The sequence below is a fragment of the Amphichorda felina genome (assembly GCF_050947745.1).
Source record: "Amphichorda felina strain 45539 chromosome Unknown scaffold_7, whole genome shotgun sequence".
NCBI classification, from domain to species: Eukaryota; Fungi; Ascomycota; class Sordariomycetes; order Hypocreales; family Bionectriaceae; genus Amphichorda; species Amphichorda felina.
This window is the reverse complement of record NW_028145043.1, coordinates 2525748-2545811: the sequence shown is the minus strand read 5'-3', so window position 1 is coordinate 2545811 and position 20064 is coordinate 2525748. Positions and strand designations below refer to the sequence as shown.

The 20064-nt window shown below is 53.0% G+C and overlaps 10 protein-coding genes and 1 non-coding gene across 11 annotated transcripts; 2 read left to right on the top strand and 9 right to left on the bottom strand.

Annotated features, from left to right (window-relative positions):
• Positions 1-366: 366 nt before the first annotated feature.
• Positions 367-672, bottom strand: ACO1O0_007605 (uncharacterized protein; the record flags this gene model as incomplete). The annotated part of the gene is made up of 1 exon (XM_083196974.1): positions 367-672. One exon carries the CDS (start codon positions 670-672, stop codon positions 367-369), a length of 306 nt encoding a protein of 101 aa, XP_083048182.1.
• A 738-nt stretch (positions 673-1410) lies between these two features.
• Positions 1411-2454, bottom strand: ACO1O0_007604 (proline racemase family protein; the record flags this gene model as incomplete). Its single annotated transcript, XM_083196973.1, has 1 exon — positions 1411-2454. The coding sequence occupies one exon, from the start codon at positions 2452-2454 to the stop codon at positions 1411-1413; it is 1044 nt and encodes a 347-aa protein (XP_083048181.1).
• A 4446-nt stretch (positions 2455-6900) lies between these two features.
• ACO1O0_007603 (uncharacterized protein) lies at positions 6901-7323 on the bottom strand (the record flags this gene model as incomplete). Its single annotated transcript, XM_083196972.1, has 1 exon — positions 6901-7323. One exon carries the CDS (start codon positions 7321-7323, stop codon positions 6901-6903), a length of 423 nt encoding a protein of 140 aa, XP_083048180.1.
• A 794-nt stretch (positions 7324-8117) lies between these two features.
• Positions 8118-9169, top strand: ACO1O0_007602 (putative cyclase-domain-containing protein; the record flags this gene model as incomplete). The annotated part of the gene is made up of 3 exons (XM_083196971.1): positions 8118-8517; positions 8573-9075; positions 9122-9169. The coding sequence occupies 3 exons, from the start codon at positions 8118-8120 to the stop codon at positions 9167-9169; spliced, it is 951 nt and encodes a 316-aa protein (XP_083048179.1).
• A 114-nt stretch (positions 9170-9283) lies between these two features.
• ACO1O0_007601 (sepiapterin reductase family protein IRC24) lies at positions 9284-9890 on the bottom strand (the record flags this gene model as incomplete). The annotated part of the gene is made up of 3 exons (XM_083196970.1): positions 9284-9471; positions 9522-9749; positions 9803-9890. 3 exons carry the CDS (start codon positions 9888-9890, stop codon positions 9284-9286), a joined length of 504 nt encoding a protein of 167 aa, XP_083048178.1.
• A 34-nt stretch (positions 9891-9924) lies between these two features.
• On the bottom strand, positions 9925-10377 carry ACO1O0_007600 (uncharacterized protein; the record flags this gene model as incomplete). The annotated part of the gene is made up of 2 exons (XM_083196969.1): positions 9925-10269; positions 10327-10377. 2 exons carry the CDS (start codon positions 10375-10377, stop codon positions 9925-9927), a joined length of 396 nt encoding a protein of 131 aa, XP_083048177.1.
• Positions 10378-10874: 497 nt separating this feature from the next.
• Positions 10875-12002, bottom strand: ACO1O0_007599 (uncharacterized protein; the record flags this gene model as incomplete). Its single annotated transcript, XM_083196968.1, has 1 exon — positions 10875-12002. The coding sequence occupies one exon, from the start codon at positions 12000-12002 to the stop codon at positions 10875-10877; it is 1128 nt and encodes a 375-aa protein (XP_083048176.1).
• An 867-nt stretch (positions 12003-12869) lies between these two features.
• On the top strand, positions 12870-12941 carry ACO1O0_007598. The gene has a single exon. It is a non-coding gene; the product is annotated as a tRNA-Thr (tRNA).
• A 1923-nt stretch (positions 12942-14864) lies between these two features.
• ACO1O0_007597 (uncharacterized protein) lies at positions 14865-15809 on the bottom strand (the record flags this gene model as incomplete). The annotated part of the gene is made up of 1 exon (XM_083196967.1): positions 14865-15809. One exon carries the CDS (start codon positions 15807-15809, stop codon positions 14865-14867), a length of 945 nt encoding a protein of 314 aa, XP_083048175.1.
• Positions 15810-17203: 1394 nt separating this feature from the next.
• ACO1O0_007596 (alpha/beta fold hydrolase) lies at positions 17204-18034 on the bottom strand (the record flags this gene model as incomplete). Its single annotated transcript, XM_083196966.1, has 1 exon — positions 17204-18034. The coding sequence occupies one exon, from the start codon at positions 18032-18034 to the stop codon at positions 17204-17206; it is 831 nt and encodes a 276-aa protein (XP_083048174.1).
• A 644-nt stretch (positions 18035-18678) lies between these two features.
• ACO1O0_007595 (FAD-dependent oxidoreductase) lies at positions 18679-19971 on the bottom strand (the record flags this gene model as incomplete). Its single annotated transcript, XM_083196965.1, has 2 exons — positions 18679-19833; positions 19894-19971. 2 exons carry the CDS (start codon positions 19969-19971, stop codon positions 18679-18681), a joined length of 1233 nt encoding a protein of 410 aa, XP_083048173.1.
• Positions 19972-20064: the final 93 nt, after the last annotated feature.

Below are 20064 nucleotides of genomic sequence, written 5' to 3'. Positions count from 1 at the left end.
AGAGGAGAGGGGTTACCTGTACGAAGTGCTTAGTACGCGTGCTCGTGCTCGTGTGTATAATATCTGTATTACTACTTGTCATGTGCCCCGCTGACGGCGCCTTTATGTCTCACTATGGTATGGTCTCAGTGCCGACAAGGAACCTGATCAAAGTACTACGTACTCATACGAATACATGGATGTAACTACTGGTCCATACGACCAACGGCGGTGCCTGTCCCATCACATGGGGGCTGTGCCCGCTCTGAGCCTCTGGTGTGTCCATGTTCCCCGTCGAAACATCCATCATGTCCTCATTAGGCAGCTTGTTCATGTACACATAACCGGACCCAACAGCAATACCCCAAGTCTCATGTTCGCCCTCCTTTAGTCGTAGCAGATGACGCTGCTCGTGCGTGCGCCGCTGGGTAGAGTGGGCACGCCGTACTTGTCAATCTTGGGGATGAGCAGCGTGTTGCACGCATAATCTTCGTACGTGGTGCAGTAGTTGCCTGTGGTTATCCTGGCAGAGAAGATCTTGTTATCGTAGTCCGATGGGATCTTGACACATTGTCCGTTCGGTGCAGTAACAGATGTGCAGCCTTTAAAGAGGGCCTGATGGCATATCTGGAGGACTGCCGCTTGCGTGGCGGCCGCTGCCAGGAGGGGAGCGAGGACGACGGTGAATCGCATGTTGGAGGGTAGTTCTAACAATCGAAAAAGGGTTAGTTGGTCTGCGTGATGTGGGATCAAGAAGGACTGTGGTGTGGCAAGGGACTAACATGATGGTTACAGGGCGTTTATCCAGAGTGTTGTTTGGGATGCCGGTTTGATGGTTCGAACAACTTACGAGCATGTAGGCTGCGGATCATGAGCCTTAAGTACTACCCATCTGTCAAGCTCTAGGCCCGCCCTTTGGCTCAGGGGTTTGAAACATTGGGATGATCTGCAGTACTCGTACAACCCTTTCACGGTGATGTGGCCCGTCTTAAATTCGTACTTCAAGACTAATACTCGTAGGCCGTGCCTGTTCAACAACATTCCCAACTGGACATACCAGAGATGCAGATCCCTGGGTTTGCGGACGAAATATGCCTAGAGACGATAGGAGTGTTTAGCCGTATATATATTTAGTGTTTGTTACCTGTCATGTCCCCAGCTGACGGTGCCTTCCTGTGTCTCACTGTGGAGATGGTCTCACTGCTGAAAAGGAACTCAATCTTAGCACAAGTAACGGTGGTGGTGTCTGTTCCACTACGATTCCAGCTACTGACAGACCGCCATGTTCCAGGCGGCGGAGGATACCTCCGCGCATCGAGGCTGCGCGCTCTGGGCATTTGCATATCGTCATCGGCCTCGAAAGATCCCCAGTGTCTCCCCATCGGGAAACCTACCCTCAAACCTCCTTGCCTAGCAACTGACGTTGTCTCGTCACTCGGGAGCCCCCGGTGCGTGCCACTGATCGCCGACTCTGAACCCATTTGGATACGGATCCTCTGGGTCCAAAACAATCTGCTTGTAGCTCGTAATCCACGCCCGCCCCTTGACAGTCGGCAGCACCGCATCGTACTCGCCCACCTTTGTCGCCCCGCGGATATGCGTCTCAAACTCCGTCCCAATGATGCTCCGGTGCCGGAACACCTCCCCCTCCTTGATCTGGCCCCTTGCATGAAGCACCGCGAGGCGAGCACACGTTCCGGTCCCGCAGGGACTCCTATCAAACCGTCCCGGAGACACCACCACGGTGTTCTTGGCGGTCTTGCCATCAGGCCCCTCGTGCAGCGGCTCGGTGAGGGCCAAGATGGATACCCCGCGTATGTCTCGGTTCTCCGGGTGGACGGGAGTGAACTGCGCCTGCACGGCTCGCTTGATGCGCTCCCCAACCTCCACCAGCCGTGGGCCGTACTGGTTCTCCACCCTGAGACCGACCGACGCTGCGTCAACTAGTGCGTACCACATGCCGCCCCAGGCCACATCTACAGACACGCTGCCCAGACCGGGTACGTCGATTGGCAGGTCAAGAGCCGCAACAAAAGCAGGCACGTTGTCGAATGAGACACTCCTGCATTTGCCGCCTCCACACTCGGCCGTAACACTGACCAGACCAGCCGCCGTGTCCAGCTTGAGCTCGGTGACAGGCTCCTTCATGGGGATCATGCCCGTCTCCAGCAGCACGGTGGCGGTGCAGATGGTGTTGGACCCGGACATGGGCGCGTACTCCTCGCTCTCCATGATGAGGAAGCCAGCGTCAGCGAGCGGGTTGCAGGGCGGCAGCACCAGGTTCGTGTTCATCGAGGCGCGGCCGCGGGGCTCGTTGAGCACCAGCTGGCGGATCTGATCATCCTTGGTGCGGAAGTGGACGAGCTTGTCGTACATGGTCTTCCCGGGGACGTCGAGGACGCCGCCGATGATCACGTCGCCAACTTCACCTTCGGCGTGGCAGCCAACGACGGAGAGTGTCCGAATAGAGCGCATGGTAGGTGTTAGTGGAAGGTGAGGCGTTGGCTATATTGCTATGCTTCCCGATAAGGTATATGTTCATAGACAATATTCTGTCTATGTGCTGTTAAACGCAGTATGCTGTCAGATGCCTAACAAAGAGAGGTAATCACAGCATGGCCAGAAGACAATTGCCGATACCGGACGTCGTATCTGTAAGAGGGGTCCGTTGACACGACGTTGGAGCAGAGCCAAGACCCAAAGGTCGGGTACCGAGGATGCCCATGGTCGAAAATGGCTGGCTAGTCTGGAGTAGTGTGAGTAAGCTAGAATTTCATATGTCATGGCATAACCCGCATCAACCCGGCGATTGGCAGCAATGAGCTTCCATCTGGATGCCACTTTGACAGCACCAACATGCACGTTCACCTCGAGAACAACAACTGCTAATTTCCAACAGTAAATTAGCTAGGGCTAGATTCAACCCACCCCTCAGATCCAACGAGATAGATATGAAAAGAATTGTCGCTATTCGCCGGCAACTCCAAGCCCGCACATAAAATGTCAACCCACTTGATTCAACACCAGCACATCGTTCGCACCTTCCAGCACAGGAATTTCATGTGAGGACTTTGGAAATCAAATTTGAAAATGCAAGGCCTTCCAGTCTACAGATTCTGGAAAGAGGCATAGATGCTGGGGCTCCAATCTCGTTGGTCATATATCTTATTACTTAACGATATTAGCTTGAGCCGAGACTCTATTATAGATGCCTAAAGTTTATATATATATAAATTATCGCATCGAATCGATCGATTAATTTAGTTACCCCAGTATGATTTTCTCGACTTTTTTAGATAATAAAGCTACTTCGTAGTCTACTAAGTCTAGCGTAGGATGTTTTCCGTTACTGAAAATAATACAAAATATTAAGGTCCTACTATATAAGGCATGCTGAGGTAGCTGGATTTATGGAGTCCTGATAGTATAAGGCTATGTATTAAACGTAACATTAATTAATGAGCCTGGGTCGACCGGGGCCTCGCTGCCAGGACTAGATACACAGAGGAGACTGAAGAGGCATAACAAGGCAGGATAACGCCGATATAGCGGCGATATTGCAATTAGGGGGCATATAGTGACTGTATTGATCTCTGAAGAGCATAACGCCTGGACACAAGGAATCGCTCTTATAAGCCCCTTCCACGTGACCCCTCGAAATGTCTGTTTCATGCGATCTCGCTCTTCTGCCTCTGACACTCCCTTGGGAGGGACTAAAATTGCTGTGTCGCAGGTTCAGCTGTGAAGTGCACCTAAAGTCCAACAGCGATTATTAGCGAATTAAAATTAATAAAGCCGGCGCTAGTTCAAATTACACTAGCATTTGGTGGTGTATCAAGGACCCACATTTCCCATAGGTACTAATAAAATATCACTTCTAGCGTAGCCAAACACGTAAACAATGCTAAGATCGAGGTATCTCAATAACAAGCAGGGGGGTTGTGGGGCGAGTACAAAACCCGCACTATATATCACAGTCACAGAGATGGGGAGAGGCTAGTTTTTCCGACCTAGTCCACGACAGCGATACGCACCCATGAGCCGAGTTGAGTGTGCTATAATAAATAAACTACTAGTAGAGAGAAAATAGAGAGAAAATGCCCTTGGCCGTCAGTTTGCCGTTATAAATAAAAACTAGTGCGACCCGAGTAGAGTGGCAGTCAGGCATGTCCTCCCTAGGGACACTCGTTGCACTTGCCCCTAAGCTCCTTGGATATATTGTTGACATTTGACGCTTTCCGGCGCCCAGCCTGGCTCGCGTCGATATGGATGGGTAATTGAGTATTGTTTCCTAAAGATTCTGTGAATGGCCTCACTAGGTGCAGCCACCTTACATCACAGCTGCAATATCCGGTTGTGCCTGTATATCAACACAGCATCACCCTTCCCCATAAATAAGGTAGACCCTTTCTGGTAGCAGCAAGGAAGTCTCACCAAGAAAAGTGTCTGCTCTCCTCTCAAAAACACAACATCCCGACAGCATCATTCCACTCACTGTACAGCCCATTTCTACCTCCAATGCCGCGCCACCATACTCCATCTCCAACCGCACCATTCTTATGATCCCAATTGACTCCATCCACATAAAGCTGTACTCACCATCACCAACCGACCATGCTGACAGACGCAGAACTTGCTGGCCAGTGCCCAGAGGCCACGCTGGCGGGTTAGGGCCTCAATACCAACTGCACCCTCCTTACCTGCCCCATTGAGATGAGCCTCATCAAGTACCGCCCATCACTGCTCGCCAACTCTCTCTTTGCCATCCTCTTTTCGCTGGCCCTTCAGGTCCACACGATTCTGAGCTTCCGTTAGAAACATCTATGGTACAATAGATGCATGATTAAAGGCTGCGTATTTGAAATGATGGGGTACTTCTGTCGTGTCATGATGTGGTTCGAGCCGTTCTCGTACAGCCTCTTCATGATGCAGGGTATATCCATGGCCATTGCTCCCTTGTCTTTCATGACGGCCACCTACTTGACGCTAGTGAGAGCCTCCCTTTCACGGAGCCATCATTATGCTTGGCTAATGTCTTCTTCCATATAGCGTCGACCACCTTTTCTCCCCGATCAACCGCTGGAACCAAGACTGCATTTGCCACTTCTTGGTGGTCTTCGAAGTCATCTGCATTTTGCTCCAACTGATCGGAGGTATCCTTTATACTGCGGAAGGGGCAGCGGGGGGGACAGGGACGACACTCAACAATGTAGCTGGCGTTGCGCAGGCTTGCGCCATTTCCGCCTTCTTTGTCTTCGTATCTCACTATATTATGGTGTACTTGTATACCAGGTATTATGCGCGAATAGCACGGCGGATTATCTCACGTGAATGTATATTCCTGGGTTTCTATGTATCCGCCATCCTCTCAATCCTAGGCCGAAGCTTGTTCTGATGGCATTTAACAATGGAGGGATGCAAACCGACCAGCATCTTGCTTTCTAATGAGACACTGTTCATAGTTTTCGCGGGATGATGAGTATCCACTGAAGACAAGTGAATCTGGAGCACGCTGAAAATCCCGAAGTCTCATGATCGCCGCGGTCTGTTGCCTATAGATTAGGCAGCCAAGCTTCATGTACTACGGCATGAGGCAGCCACCCTTGGGAAGCTCTGCGCCAGAAGACATATACGGACTGAATCACATAATGCCACTCCGGGGCATGGAACCGCAGCTCCCGTTTCAAGAGAATACGCCACCACAAAACAACACACCACCTCAAGACAATGTATGACCTCAAGACAATGCATCACCACCATACAGTGTAACAACACAAGGACATACAACCCCGTGAGATAATCCCGATCAAGGCGCCGAGGGATGTATAGTCGTTCAAGATAAAACCTAGAGCATAGAAGCGCGAATTCTTCAAGCGAGCTGTTTTTCCAAGAGCAACTTGTGTAATTTAATACATCCTCTTCTTCAACACCCCGTGTTCAGGTGTCTGGTAATGTAACTATAGTTATCAATAGTGACCTAATCTCTGCCCTCGGCTAAGGCGTCGCAGTGGCAGAAGCACTGCCTCTCACATCCGTCGTAGCGGTCGCCATGCTTGAATCTTCCGTGATCATCGCATCGGTAATTGTATGGACGGCGGATGCAGAAGGTGTACCAGGGGTGGCAGGAAATTCCACAGTCATCAGACTGGAGGGACGAGTCGCTCTTCAAGTCGACGGCTAAGGCGGCAGCAGCCGTAATCATGGCGAATGTGGTGGCTATGGTTGTTAGAATCGGGTGTGGCTAGTTGGTAGCGTATCATACCTTTGATTTTCATGTTGAGTAGTTTCTGAAGGCTCCCGAGTTGGGAAGTAGTTCAAGTTAGAGTTGTGTATGGTATTCTGTGATCTCCAACGGTGGCAGATAGTTCTGGTATTAAGAAGAGAAATGACACTACCGGAGAAATTTGAATGGGGGACTAGCACGGCAGTTCAAAAGTTGTGAATCATGGTGGGATATTCCTTCAAGTCGGGCTCGCCGCAAAGTGAATAGTGAATCAAAAACAAGTGAAGCTACACGGGCATTTCCGTGCCATGTCTCTGTTGGGCTGTAAAAGTCCCTAGATCAAGAATCACCATGAAGATCTCAACATATAGTATTTCTCCTTGAATATAATCATGTCAATACCGGTATCTCTGTGGATACATTGTAAAAATGTTATTTGGAACTACATGTAGCGATGTTGCCCAAGTAGCTAGTTTCACTATTCCCAGAGACCCTGGCTACATGCTAGTATGCAACACTCCCAAGTCACAATGCGCTCAATTTATCTATTCCATCCATTTTAAAGGACATTCTAACATTTTGATATGAAATCCCACAACACCAAAGCCATTCATAGCACCCCCTGAGAAGACAATACGTAGTGCCACATGTGCTGTCAGTCCATCTGATATGCCCTTGCTTTCCAATCCCCTCGTCTCTTAGGCTCCTGATGACAGGCCCGTATTCGTGATCTTGTCCAGATACTCATGCAGCTCCTTGTCGCTCGCCCCCTTTTCCTCTCCGCCTCTCTCCTCCGCCGTCGGCTGGACACAACTCGTCTTGCAAGGCCCACACATGCGCGAATCCCTCTCCCTAACCCTGTGGTGCACAAACTTCTTATCGCCGCGGCAGTCCTGTACCCCGTTGGCGTTCCATTTCGGATATCCGTATTTGAGGATGGCCCTGTTTTGATCGGTGTTCTTGAACCAGCCGAGGCACATGGCCGAGACGCGGTAGTACTGCGTGATGCGGACGGTGTGGCCGCCCTCGGGGAGCTGGTGATCGGCGATTTCCTTGGTGCGCTGCTTGCAGTTGGGGTCTCTGCATTTGCAGAGGATAACCTTTATCTCGAAGGTACACATTTTGGGCGTGGCGGGGTGGTTGTTATTGCGCGTCAAAGTGTAAAGTGGTTGTTGTTGATGGCTAGGCGTAACTCGTGACGATCAAGATATCAAAGTAGAGATCTTTGAGAAGGAGATAGATACCGATACAGAAGAAAATCTGTATATGAAAAGTAGCATTTTCTAACTTGTGAGGTCTTTACGGCCAGCTGACTTTGACACGATGCGACGGGACGTCGTGTAGCCGTTACGCAGGTGTTGCCAGCTGGCGAGACATTCAAAACGTGCCACCCAACTTTGCTACGATGACGCCATCATGAACTCTTGGGACGTTGGAGGCTGACAGCGGGAGCACTCAGTGGTACTCAAAAGCAAACAAGGAACTCATTTGGGATTGTAACTTGTAAGTGATACTTGAGCAGTGAATGCGTGCCTGTTTGCAGATTCCACCTCGGATTTTCGGGAGCAATGTAACAGGCGTTTGCCAATCTCCCACTGGTGGAACGCCAGTGTCGTTAAACACATGTCGTCAAACAATGTACTCTAACTAGATGCCCGCCGTCCGATCACGGCGCCCCTCCCTAGACCCGCCGTTGAGAGCGGAACCCAAACCCCAACCACGGACCCGCCATGATGGATCTCGGCACAGCTAAACCGACGGAGCAAAGGCCGAGCGACATGCGGAGACGCCGTTCGTGGGGAGGGGGCCGGCCCCAACTAAGCACTAGGAAGAATGAATAAGACCTCCCATTACCCCTCGTCAGTGTGTACCATCAGTCTCCGCCTCTCAGAAACGCGCCCAGCAAACCACTACCATGCCCACCAAGCCCCCCTTCGACGCCCTCCCCCTCCGCAAGGACGGGCCCCCGGGCAACGCATGGGGCCTCTTCGGCGCCGACGACGAGCTCGGCATGCTCAACCTGCTCACCCCAGCCAACACGGCCGCGGCAGCGCGCGAGATCATCGACGGCGGGCGCATCCCCCTGGACCTGTCTCTGGGCCACCTCGCGACGCCGTGCTTTGGGCGCGCGCCGCTCGAGCACAAGATGTGGCGCAAGAGCCCGCGGGTCGTGCACGACGACACGCTGACATTCAACACACAGAGCAGCTCGCAGTGGGACGGCTTCCGGCACTATGGATACCAGAAGGAGCAGCTCTTCTTCAATGGGCGGACGTTTGAGGATCTTCAGAATACGAGTGCCATTGGAATCCAGTGTATGACCCCATCTTACCGTAGTAGTTCATGATAGAAGAGCTGACAGGAATATAGCGTGGGTTGATAATGGAGGCATCGTGGGACGCGGCGTGCTTCTCGACTACGCCGCCTGGGCCGACGCCAAGGGCCTCAAGCCTGCCTTTTTCGAGCCCACCAGCATCCCCGTATCGACCCTTCAGGAAGTCGCCGCGTATCAGGGTACCACGTTCCGCGAGGGTGACATCCTCTTTGTCCGCTCGGGCTATATGCGCGCCTACGACAAGATATCACCTGAGGAGCGGCAGGCGCTGGCTGATATCAAGGTGCCGCCGGCTATTGGGCTTGAGTCGTCCGAGGCGACGCTGCGTTGGGTCTGGGAGCAGGGCTTTGCGGCGCTGGCAGGCGACCAGCCAAGCGTGGAGGCGTGGCCGTGCCAGGACCAGCGATTCTGGCTTCATGAGTGGTGTTTGGCGGGGTGGGGGCTGCCGCTGGGAGAGTATTTCAACCTGGAGAGATTGAGTGAGGAGTGTGAGAAGCGGAAGCGGTGGACCTTTTTCTTTAGCAGCATGCCGCTGAAGGTGAGTGTCGTGAAGTTGCATCATGTTCTTGTACTGACCATGATAGGTACCCGGAGGTGTCGCCAGCCCGCCAAATGGTGTAGCCATCTTCTAGAAACGATGAATCAAGTCCCTTGCTTTTGCCGCTTTTGAGAGAAATCCCACAGTCACGGTAAGAATTATATCGAATGAATACCGTTGTGCCTCGTCATTCATGGTACATCGGCATCTATGAAGTGAGACCCTCCTCCTTCTCCAGCTGCTCTTTGCTCGGGCACCACTTGTCCTGCAGTTTCTCGTCGAGCGAGTTTCCGTACACGTCCTTGGGCCACCACTCACCCCAGCTGGTGAGGAAGATTCGCTGCGGATCCTCGGGCAAGTCACTCCGGAACAGGGCACGGAGGATGTTGGCGCCACCTGGCTTCAGTCAGTACTTTGTAGACAGATTTCGACTCGATGGAACTAACCTTCGGCGGGTGACTTGGCGTCGGGTGAATTGGGGTCGATCTTCATGTCAGTGCCTCGAGCCAGCCCCGTGCCTGGGATAAGACCAGGTGACACGGCCACGACGTCGCACTGGCCCCAGAGCTGACGGCGCCACCAGTGGGCACCCAGGAGGGCGATGAATTTGGTGGCACAGTAGACTTTCCACCCGGGGGCTCCAGAGCCTCCCTTGACCTCCTCTTCTATGACGGCTGGGATCATTAGCATAGAATATTGGTGCAGGTCGGTGGGCTACCTGACGTACAGACGTCGGGCACGTTGCGGACGGCACCCGAAGAGACAAAGACGATGCGCGACTTGGAGGCGGCGAGCTTGTCACGCAGGAGATGCATCAGGTAGTGGTGGGCTCAATTCTGTGTCAGCTCATTACACGGCTTTGAACTCCCAGGCATCCTCACCCAGGTGGTTGACGATCAGAGGCTCAGACCACTTTGAGCCATGTGGCCCAGGCTTCTCCGCGCCATTGCTGATGCCAGCATTCAGCAGCAGATAGTCGATATTGCCCTCGCCGACTTTGTCAAGGGTCACCTTGGCAAAGGTTTGGACGTCACGCAGGTTGCTAAGATCGAGGGGCAGTACCGTCACCGGGTTGGCAGCGCGGTCGTAAGTGAGGGCATTGTAGGCCTCCTGGGTGCGCTGGATGTTGCGAGCGCCAAGAATGACCTTGTAGGGCTGGGATTGCTCGAGGAGCTGGCGCATGGCCTCAAAACCCTAACGTGGCGTGTCAGTTGCGCGGTCGAGAGCTTGGTGGATGGATGGGGACCTTACCAGGCCAGAGGAGACGCCTGTGGCGACGATGGTCTTTGCGGCGGTGGCCATGGCGAGGCGTGTTGGGACGTGGACAAGCAAAGGGAGGTTTCTGTGCTATTTGTGATGGCTCGGGATCTCGAATCGGGCTATACTCTAGCTTTTTAACGAGGAAAGGAAGGAGTTGGAGCTTCGACTTCACGGCAGGAACGGTCCAGCATCATGGCGCAGGTCGCGGGGCTAGCGGGGCTAACGGAGTTATGGTTGTGGGATGACGCAGTTGCTCAAAATCAACTCCCAATCTTACTCCTCAGAGCACCCCATTCCTGTCGCTATGGGTAATAATAATGCATTTCGGGTCGTCGCTGTGGCCACATGAGCTGAAGGGGGATCGCAGGGGATGCCCTCAAGTGCTGATGCAAGTTTCAGCATCGGAGTTGTTAGTGGATGAGGTTGCAGCTGGAGCTCCGTAGGAGCTCGTTACTGGGCGCTTGATTGGTGCGTGAAATCTGGTACCTAGAGGGATTTCTCTACTTCTCCAACTCTTGCACGATACAACCATGTCTACCTTAGTACTCATACGTCCGGATGAAAGTGACATCAGAAAACTCATCGCTCTCGCCAGCCAGGACACCCTCATCTCCTCCCAGCAGTGTGAACTCGATAAACGCGCCCACGTATGCCTGTATCACCTCCATCGCCCTCCCCCCCGTCACCTTGCCAAAGAATTGGGCCAGGTCCTCCTTCTCCCGCAGGTTCAATAGGTCCGCAATCAGCGACAAGTCGTAGTAGCTCCCATGCACCGAGTCACCCAGGCTCAGCTCCTTGTACCACACATCCGGGTATTTGGCGTCCATGGAGTCGAGGAACTGGCCCCAGCTTGGGTCCTCCGGCATCGACGAGTTGTGCCCCACGGAGCCAAACAGGAGGAATGGACGGTTCACGCCAGCCGCGATGGCCCGCCCGAAGAACATGCCATCGAGGTTGACGCCGCTCACGATGCGTTTCTCGTTGGGCATGGCCGTCACCACCGACGCACCGCCAAATGACTGGCCAACGTACGTCGTCCTGCGGATCTTAAACTCATCCAGCACAAACGACACGTCCTGGGAGCGCACATCGAGGCCCATCTGTGCCTCGGTCTGGTTGATCGGGTCGCGTCCGATGCGTCCCCCAAAGACGATCTCGCCGTCGGGAAACTCCACCACATCTGTCTCGTAGGGGTGGTCCATAACAATCACCTCGTACCCTAGAGCTGCCAGGTACTGCGCCGTGCCCGTGTATAGAAGCCTCGTCGTGTTGAGACCCGTACCAAAGAGTATCTTGGGCACCTTGTGCTTGGGCCGACGGGCTTTGTGATCCACCTCGCAGCATATCTCGACCTCGAGACCAGCCAGCGCACCTGAGGGCCAGCCAATGTCACCCAGGGCTTGACTGAAAATGGCATCCTCGATCTCGCTGATCTCGGGTGACATGTACGGCACCTTGCATGTCTTGACACACGCGTCGTTAGGAACTGGGGTGAACTGCGAGATCATCATCCGTCGCACGTGTGTTGTATTGAATGGATCTTGGCGGCTTTCATCGACTAGCTCCTTGTTGGTCCATTGGACCTTGTAGTCACCCTTTGGCACGGCAAAGACCTGTGCCAGGGCCGCCGTGGGAAGCAGCGCTGTCGTAATCGCGTGTAGTCTCATGGTGGTGGTGGTGGTAAGTGCAGGGTAGGTGCCAAACTGGAGGGAAAAACAAAAACTGCGGTGATGAACATCTTCTTATGTATTTCTTCAACCCTGTGCGTGTCAGCTTGGTTCTCGGAAATACGGCTAATGAAGGAGGGTTGTACGTTTCTTATTGTTTGACCTTCTGTTCTGGGCAACTGCATGGTCCGCCCTGCCAACTTCGACTTGTCAGCTCGGACTCAACGGAAGACAGGTGCAAATGTTCCTCAGTGGAAGAGATCCGGCGACCATAATTCACATTTGCATTTTCAATAACCACATTGTTTCATTTTTTATTAGTGTCGTTGCAAGAATCAATCAATCAAAGTCATATTCTCAGAGACTGAGTTGCATGACTACGAGAGACAGAGAGAGTGCGCGCCGAGGAGCTCGTCGCAAAATTGATGACCACCACCTCTTTGAAATTCTCGGCGTCGCTTCTTTGATGAGTTTTTCCCCACATGCACCTGGGCTCGAAAGCTAGAAAGATCGTGGATTGCCAGTGCCTTCCTTCCTTCTCCCTCTCCAAAACCGCGTGCTTGAGGAGTTGGCTGGGGGCGGGGGGCGGGGCCCGTTGTGCCCGACACGCTGCATCCCACGCGACAGCAAAAGAGACTCCAATCACTCAGGACTCTATAGCAGAAACCGCACTGCCTCAGATGCTGCCTGGGGGTGTGGACGCTTTTACGGATGGTGGTGGTGAATTGTGTGTATGCTTTGCTGCGAGGGAAATGTAAGAAGAGATTAATTGGAGTCGAGCTTGATGATAGAAAACGACAATGGGTGCCAACGGGTGGTAAGACTGTTGACTAAATTTAGCACTTGGCCACATATCGAACATCAGTTGCCTCTATGGCGCAGTGGTAACGCGTCGCACTTGTAATGCGAAGACCCCCAGTTCGAACCTGGGTGGAGGCTATCTTTTTGGATGCTTTGATTTTTTTTTTAGAGAATTAATTAGGGCGAGAAACGCACTCATTGATGGTGGTGCGGATGGGGCGGGATACCCCACATGGCGGCTGGGCCAAAAGCGTGGCAATCAAGCCCCACCGTCTACGACCAATAAAAATGCCCCGTGCATCTCACTGGCCAAGTGTGGTACCGCTTCCTTCGTTTTCGCTCGCTCCCTGTGACAACTCTCCCAGCGAATTCACTAGAGAATCATTTAAGTTTCAATCGCCCGGTAACATTCATGACTATAATGCGCCCCCAGTGTTCTGTACGCAAGTACAATGGCCCTCTGTTTTATACTGTGTCCATGCTAATGGCGCAAGGGGCCTGGTATATGGAAAGGTGCAACCCGTCAATCACTCGAATCGATCAGATGGCACTATGCCGAAGAGGCGGGGTCAAGTGAACAACTGCCTCTATTTAAGGAGTGATATAAACATCAATCTTGAGTACTCGTATGGAAATCTCCAGAACATAGCATATGAAGTCCAAACTCTCGTTTCAGACGGTCGGGGTTTGGATGTTTTGTTTGTCGCACCGCTAGCTTGCTACATTGATATGCCAATCACGGCGTGACGTCGGGCCTTGATCTCACTGACAAGTGCGGAGCAAACATCAAAGGTGTGATGCGGACCATGCTGAGTCCCATTCATTGATGCCCCCTCAAAGTGAAATACTAGCGGTGACTATTGTCACATGGCCCTTCTATCTGACAATCGGACAATTAGACGAGACATTGATGTATTATCCTGACCCCTGAAAATTGATTCTCGGTTTCCCCCTTCTGCAGTCTACCGGCCTATCTGGGGATGGTGCCTGGACTGTACATTCCTTCAAAGAACTTTTCAAGAGCTAGTTATCTTTCGGAGTAGTTGCTAGCTTATTTGAGTGGCCTATGAATAATGTGATTAATTATGGGCTCAACTGCCTGCGCTCTGTAGGCCATGACGGTGGTGCGAGGTTCACGTGTCTGGGCAACAGAAGTGTTGGCGATGGCCTTCCCATGTTAACGATACAGATGAATGATCCCATTCTGACTCCTGGCCAAAGAAGCCCCATTTATGGAATTTTTGCTATTAATATGAATCAATCCCTAGTTGGAAAATTATCCGAGAAATTCACCCGAATTTTAAACAAGGATGCCCATCTGCTGAGCGATGTCACATTCCAAACTCGGAGTGCAACGTCCATCTGCGCTATCAGTTCCCCATCATAGATGTTGTAAAACAGTCTCTACCAGACCCCGAAGGATGAATCCTACTTTTCCGTACCCCTCATTTTTGTTTATCACCTGTTCTTCTACTTTTTGCCTCTACCAGCCTTGCCTCCAACGACGCTTAGAATGTCCCAGGTTCCACGTTGGTATCATTTGTGTCGTTCTTAGATGAGAAAAAAAAATGCAGTGTTGGCAATGAAATACTGAGGGTTCTTTGAATTAGTCACGAGATTGAAGGATGGAATTTCGAGAAACAGTGGCACCGATCACCAAAGGACAGGTGAAGCAATGCCTCAAGCACGACGGCGCGGTCATTTTCGACTGCCCTGTTAACATGTAAGAGGGGGTCGTATTAGCACACGGTTGTCTGAGGAAAACAATATGGTTAGCCACGAGTCCGAACATGCTAGGTGAAAGCAAGAACCTGTGGTAGCCCGCAAGCCGGTCGCAGACTCGTCAACGAGCATTCTAACCGCATAGCTTGTAAGCCATCGGCAAATGGTATCGAGAAGGATACTCACTACTTCCTAGCAAGACCCCTTGAGGGATCTAATACATATACGACCCCAGCATGAGTTCCTAGGGGCGTGGCTGGCAGGCGATGTGAACTGTCACGGGGTAGAAAGCTTGAGAGGCAGTCATCATTCCTAACGCAAAACCGTATCTAAGACTACCTAATACCAAGGGCGGTCGTCGGGCCCGGCCATCCTGGCCTTGTCTCCATTAGCATCTACCCAGTTGGTGATGTGGCCCCGGGCCTTGAGGTTCCTCTCATCACCCTTGTATTCCTCGTGGCCATATCCGTAAACGACGCCATCAATACCCATGTCCAGAGCCTCGGCGGTCCATTTACCATCGTCGTCAGAAGATCCGACGGTCCAGAGCATGACTGGACCAATCTGGCCGTTGTCCCTCTCCTCCACGGCGTGGGCGAGGCTGGGGCAGATGTCGTCCCCGTAGTCATCGATGCGCTTGCACTCGCCGAAGCCCGGCTTCTCCTTGTAGAGATCCGGGTTTCCGTAGTCAATGATCCTCTTCTCGTAGGGGATGGCTGAGCCAAAGTCTCCGTAAGCCTGCATTACGTCCGGGGTCAGGCCGGTGATGCGCACAGCGGTGTCGTGTTCAATATTCTTCATGACATATCTCCAGCCGTCCTTGTCAGCCGCGCTGGGGTTGATGAATCCGTAGACGACACCGATGCCCTTGTCGTTGAGGTCTCTTGCCATGTTGACGACACCGGCCATGCCGCACGCCTCATCGTCGACGGGGCAATCCTGTGGGGTCTTGATGTCGAAGACAACAAAGGCCAGCTTTCCGGCACCCTCATCGCCAATGGCGGGGATCAGGACATCCGCCGGGTCGCCCAAGCTCTTTCCCCCAGAGGCATGGTCAATCCACCACTTGGGTGCCGGGTCCACGTCGTTGCCATTAGGGTACGCGGTGAGGTCGATTTCAATCGCATTGGCTCCGTTGTCAAGAGCGGCATGAAGGCCGTCCACCCTGAGCACCTTGTGGGCAACATCATAGATGACTCTCTGGTCACGGGCCTGGATGTTGCTGGGTCTGGCAGCGACGAGGGCCGCCGTGAGGGCGGTGGAGGATAGGAGTTGGGAAAGCATGTTCGCTCTTTTAAGGGATTCTGTAGAGTTGGTCTGTGTTCTCTGGGACGAGGAGAAAGGAGAAGAACTGCGCGTTACTCGCAGTGGTGATTGTATATGTAGATTGACTTGTCTTGTCTTGAACTGTCGGTCGATAGCGGACGATGATGCCAACCTTTATATCATGCTCAACCCCTATCAAAATCAGAGCCGTGCAGCATTTTGAATCCTACAAAAGCGTTGGAAAGGCTTTGGGTAGGTGCCGATATAACGTTGCGTCGATCCCTCACCATAAGCAGGGATGCTGCATATGCCGAAGCTTTGAGTAGTAAAATGCCGGGTTGGCGATCCGACGATCCTTCATCCAAATATAGGGTATGTGTTGCATCCGAGTGGGCTTAGCAAAGCTCCGAACAGACGATCTGAAGGTCTTTACCATGATATGCAAAGGCCGATATGACGATCTGACGAGGCCATCATACGGCCGGGACCTATGTACGCCTTGGTACCCTCGGGGTTTCCACTCGCTGGCTGTCATAGCCACGCTGTTGTTTCTATTATTGACGTGTATTTACTAACGGTGACGTTATAAACGGCGTAATATAATCTCATAGTGGGCCTATATTTTATTGGCCCCTCTTTGCTGGTGGGCACTTTGCGCTTGCGTTCTTGAAAACGCCCCTAAGGCAAAAACGTGCCAATAGATGTAAGGGGTAGAGCTTCGGGATCATAGCAATGGCGGCTAGTTCTAGTTGGGCCCATTTGAAATCCAAGTGCGTCGACAGTGAATAGGTCTACGAATGTCTGAAGTTCCGGTGATAGTCACAGCGCTAGCAGTGTATTACTCCGTACTTATGCTCCCTGTGGTGTACGACAACCTCAGGTGGGGAAAATATCAATGTTTGCCTTTATGCATTCGTCAGATATTCCTCTGCCTTCCAGGAGGCCCACATGCTCTCTCCGATTATGACCCGGCAGTGGAAGGCAGCCTGGTCATTATGTCAAGCTACCGCCGCTCAAGCGACCTTGTTCAATCTCGGTTTTCGATCAGAGAGAAAAGTTATTTGATGACGCAAATCAGATTCAGTTTACCCTCAACTGTGTGTGAAATTTATGGATGAAAAATCTTTGTACCCTTTTTGGTATTTTGTTTGGCACTCGATACTTCTTAGGTCTTGACGTATGGATATGTGGGTTGCCCCTTGCCATGCTCTCCCACAGAAATGATGGAATTATGGAACGAGAGTGGTTTTAGGAGCGAATTATGGGGCGAAGGAAGTATCTAGTTAGGCCCTCGTCACACATTGTTAAATGCCCAGACGATGCTTTCCCAGAGACCCTGAATCGAGATTGATCCTATTGATATTTTTCCATGGCTTTAGAAACAGCAGTTCCCGCCTGAATAATGTGCTAGTTCAGGAACGAAGAAACTCCAGCAGATCCTTATTTACTTCATCAGTATTGATATTGTGAATCGCGTGGGAACCCCCCGGGTAGACCTTTAGCCTGCCCTTCTTCAAGAGCTCGACCGATTTGTGACCCGCTGCCTCGATAGGCACAACCTGATCATCATCGCCGTGCAGAACAAGCACAGGAATATCAATCTTCCCAAGATCCTCCGTGAAATCTGTCTCGGAAAAATCCCTGATGCAATCATACGCCGTCTTGAAGCTCGTATTCATACCCTGCTGCCACCAGCTCCGGATCAGCCCCTCGCTTCTCTGCACGCCAGGACGGTTGAATCCAAAGAAGGGCCCAGTGGGGACGTCGAGGAAGAACTGGGCACGGTCGTTGAGCATGGCCTGGCGGAACGAGTCAAAGACGGACTTTTCGAGACCCTCGGGGTTGGCGCCCGTCTTGAGCATCAGGGGCGGGACGGCGCCGACGAGGACGGCCTTGGTGACGCGGCTGGTGCCGTGCTTTCCAAGGTAGTGCGTGACCTCGCCTCCGCCGTGCGAGTGTCCGACCATCATGGCGTTCTTCACGTCGAGGTGGTGGAAGAGCTCGTCGAGGTCGTCCACAAAGTTGTCCATGTTGTTGCCGTCCCAGGTCTGGGAGGAGCGTCCATGGCCACGACGATCATGCGCAATAACCCGGTAGCCCCGGTTGGCAAGGAAGAACATCTGATTCTCCCAGCTGTCGCTGCTCAGCGGCCAGCCGTGCGAGAAGGTGACGATCTGGCCATTGGGGTTTCCCCAGTCCTTGTAGAACAGGTCGGCGCCGTCACGGAGTCTGAGATAGGGCATGTTGGGGCAATCAAAGGGGAGGTTGATAAATATGCTTGTCGATGTAGTACACGGATGCTAGCAAAGAGCAGTGACAATGGCAAGTTTAAGTACTTCTCATTCCATGAACCAGCGGTGACCAATGTATATTATAGGTAGCACACATTTCGTCTTGGTCGGCACCACCCAAGCTTACAAGCTTACCGGTAAGCTTCGTGTAACCATCTACGCTGACATGACATGCAACGCACCGAAAAGGGGATCGGGATGAGGGGTTGCTTCGCAGCACCAGTACGGCGTGGTGGGTGATAATCCGAGAAATAGGCCGAGATGCCTGCTCTGTCGAGCTCGAGGCTTACATGACATGGAAAATATTATAAATAAAAATGTAAGTTCACTTTCAGAGCTGAGAGATGCTTGCTGTTGACCTCTGCTACGTCCTAGGGCTTCATCATGCACGTGTCAAAAGGACCTTTCTTAAGCGAGACAGAGACTGGTACGACTGCATCTTGAGGATATTGAACTAAGATGGAACACAGATGAGCAGCGTAGAATGTTTTAGCCTGAATTAGTCTCTTCTTATCTCCATGTGTAGAATCTGCTTATACTAGACATCTAAGAGGTGGCATCACATTAGATACTATATGAGCAATCCGTTCGCCCCATCATTCTACCACCGGCAGCTTGATATCCCTCTTCCTCAGGACCGCCGACTTCTCATTCAATCCATGATAGTCATGCGCCCCGACACACGCCTCGCGACTCCACAGGACCGCCACGCTCGTCCGCTCCCTCATCTCCGCCTCGTACCCATCCACGGCCTCCTCTAGCCCCCTCGCCCCCTCGCGCACATCTTTCAGCGCACGAACAAGGTGGTACGCATCCATGATGCCGTGGTTGGCCGCCTCGCCGCGGTACATGGTCATGGCGTGCGCGGCGTCGCCCACCAGCGTCACCCTACCCCCGCGGTTATCCCACGGTAGACACGGCCAGTCCTGGAGGATGATCTCTCGAGGGGTGTTCTCCTCGGAGATGAGGTTGACGGCGTCGTGTAGCGTGGGGTGGAAGTCGGCTGCGTGACGCTTCATCTCCTCGGCCAAGGCGGCGGATGACGACGGTAGGTGGGCATCAGCGGGGGTCTTGACGGGCCACGAGAGGACAACCTGCATTTTGTAGTGCTCCCCGCCCGAGTCTTTGCTGCCGTTGTTGGCGGGCGTGTCAAGCGTCGATATCCATAGGAAGGTGCTGGTATCCGGGTGGCAGCCCTGGAAGAGCAACGGATCAATATCGCGCAGGGGCTTGACCTGGTTCGGCGTCATGCTCACGGCCGCGCCGACAAACTTGACATCGAGGGGCTGGTTGCGATAGGTCTCTGGGGCGAGGAACTGCCTCGTCTGCGAGTTGGTGCCCTCGGCCCCCACGAGGATGGTTCCCTCGATGTGGCTGCCATCCTGGAACTGGGCCCTCACCCCGGCATCCTGGGCCTGGATACCCTCGAGACGCCTGCCCCAGTGAACACGTCCAGCCACGCGCGGATCGGAGAGCAGTGCCTCGCGAAACCCCACACGACTCACGCGGCGACGCTCGCTGGGCGGGATGCGGAACTTGGTCTCGAGGGTGGCGAGGTTGAGGAACAGGAAGTTGCCCGTGTCGTTGCGCGCAACCTCCGGGTCGACCTGCGAGGCATTGATGGCGGCGAGGGTCTCAGCGTTGACGAGGCGACGGAGGAAGACAAGGGCCCAGTGGATGGTGATGGCCCAGCCCTGGTCTCGCGGCTTGCCAAGCTCCTCGCGCTCGTAGACTTCAAAGGGGATGTTGGCCTGGCAGCCGTCAGCGAGCTGCTTCGGAAAGTATCGACGATGAATGCAGTTATATCATACGTTGGCCAAGCCGTGAGCGAGCGTCAGGCCGACGACTCCAGCGCCAATGATGATGACGGGCTTCTGGGGAGTCGCCATTGTCGTCTTCTGATCCATGTATGCTCAAGTCGTGCACGGTCTCCGACAGCCACCCTCAAGAGCTCTATACCACTGACAAGCTGGACAGCCCCA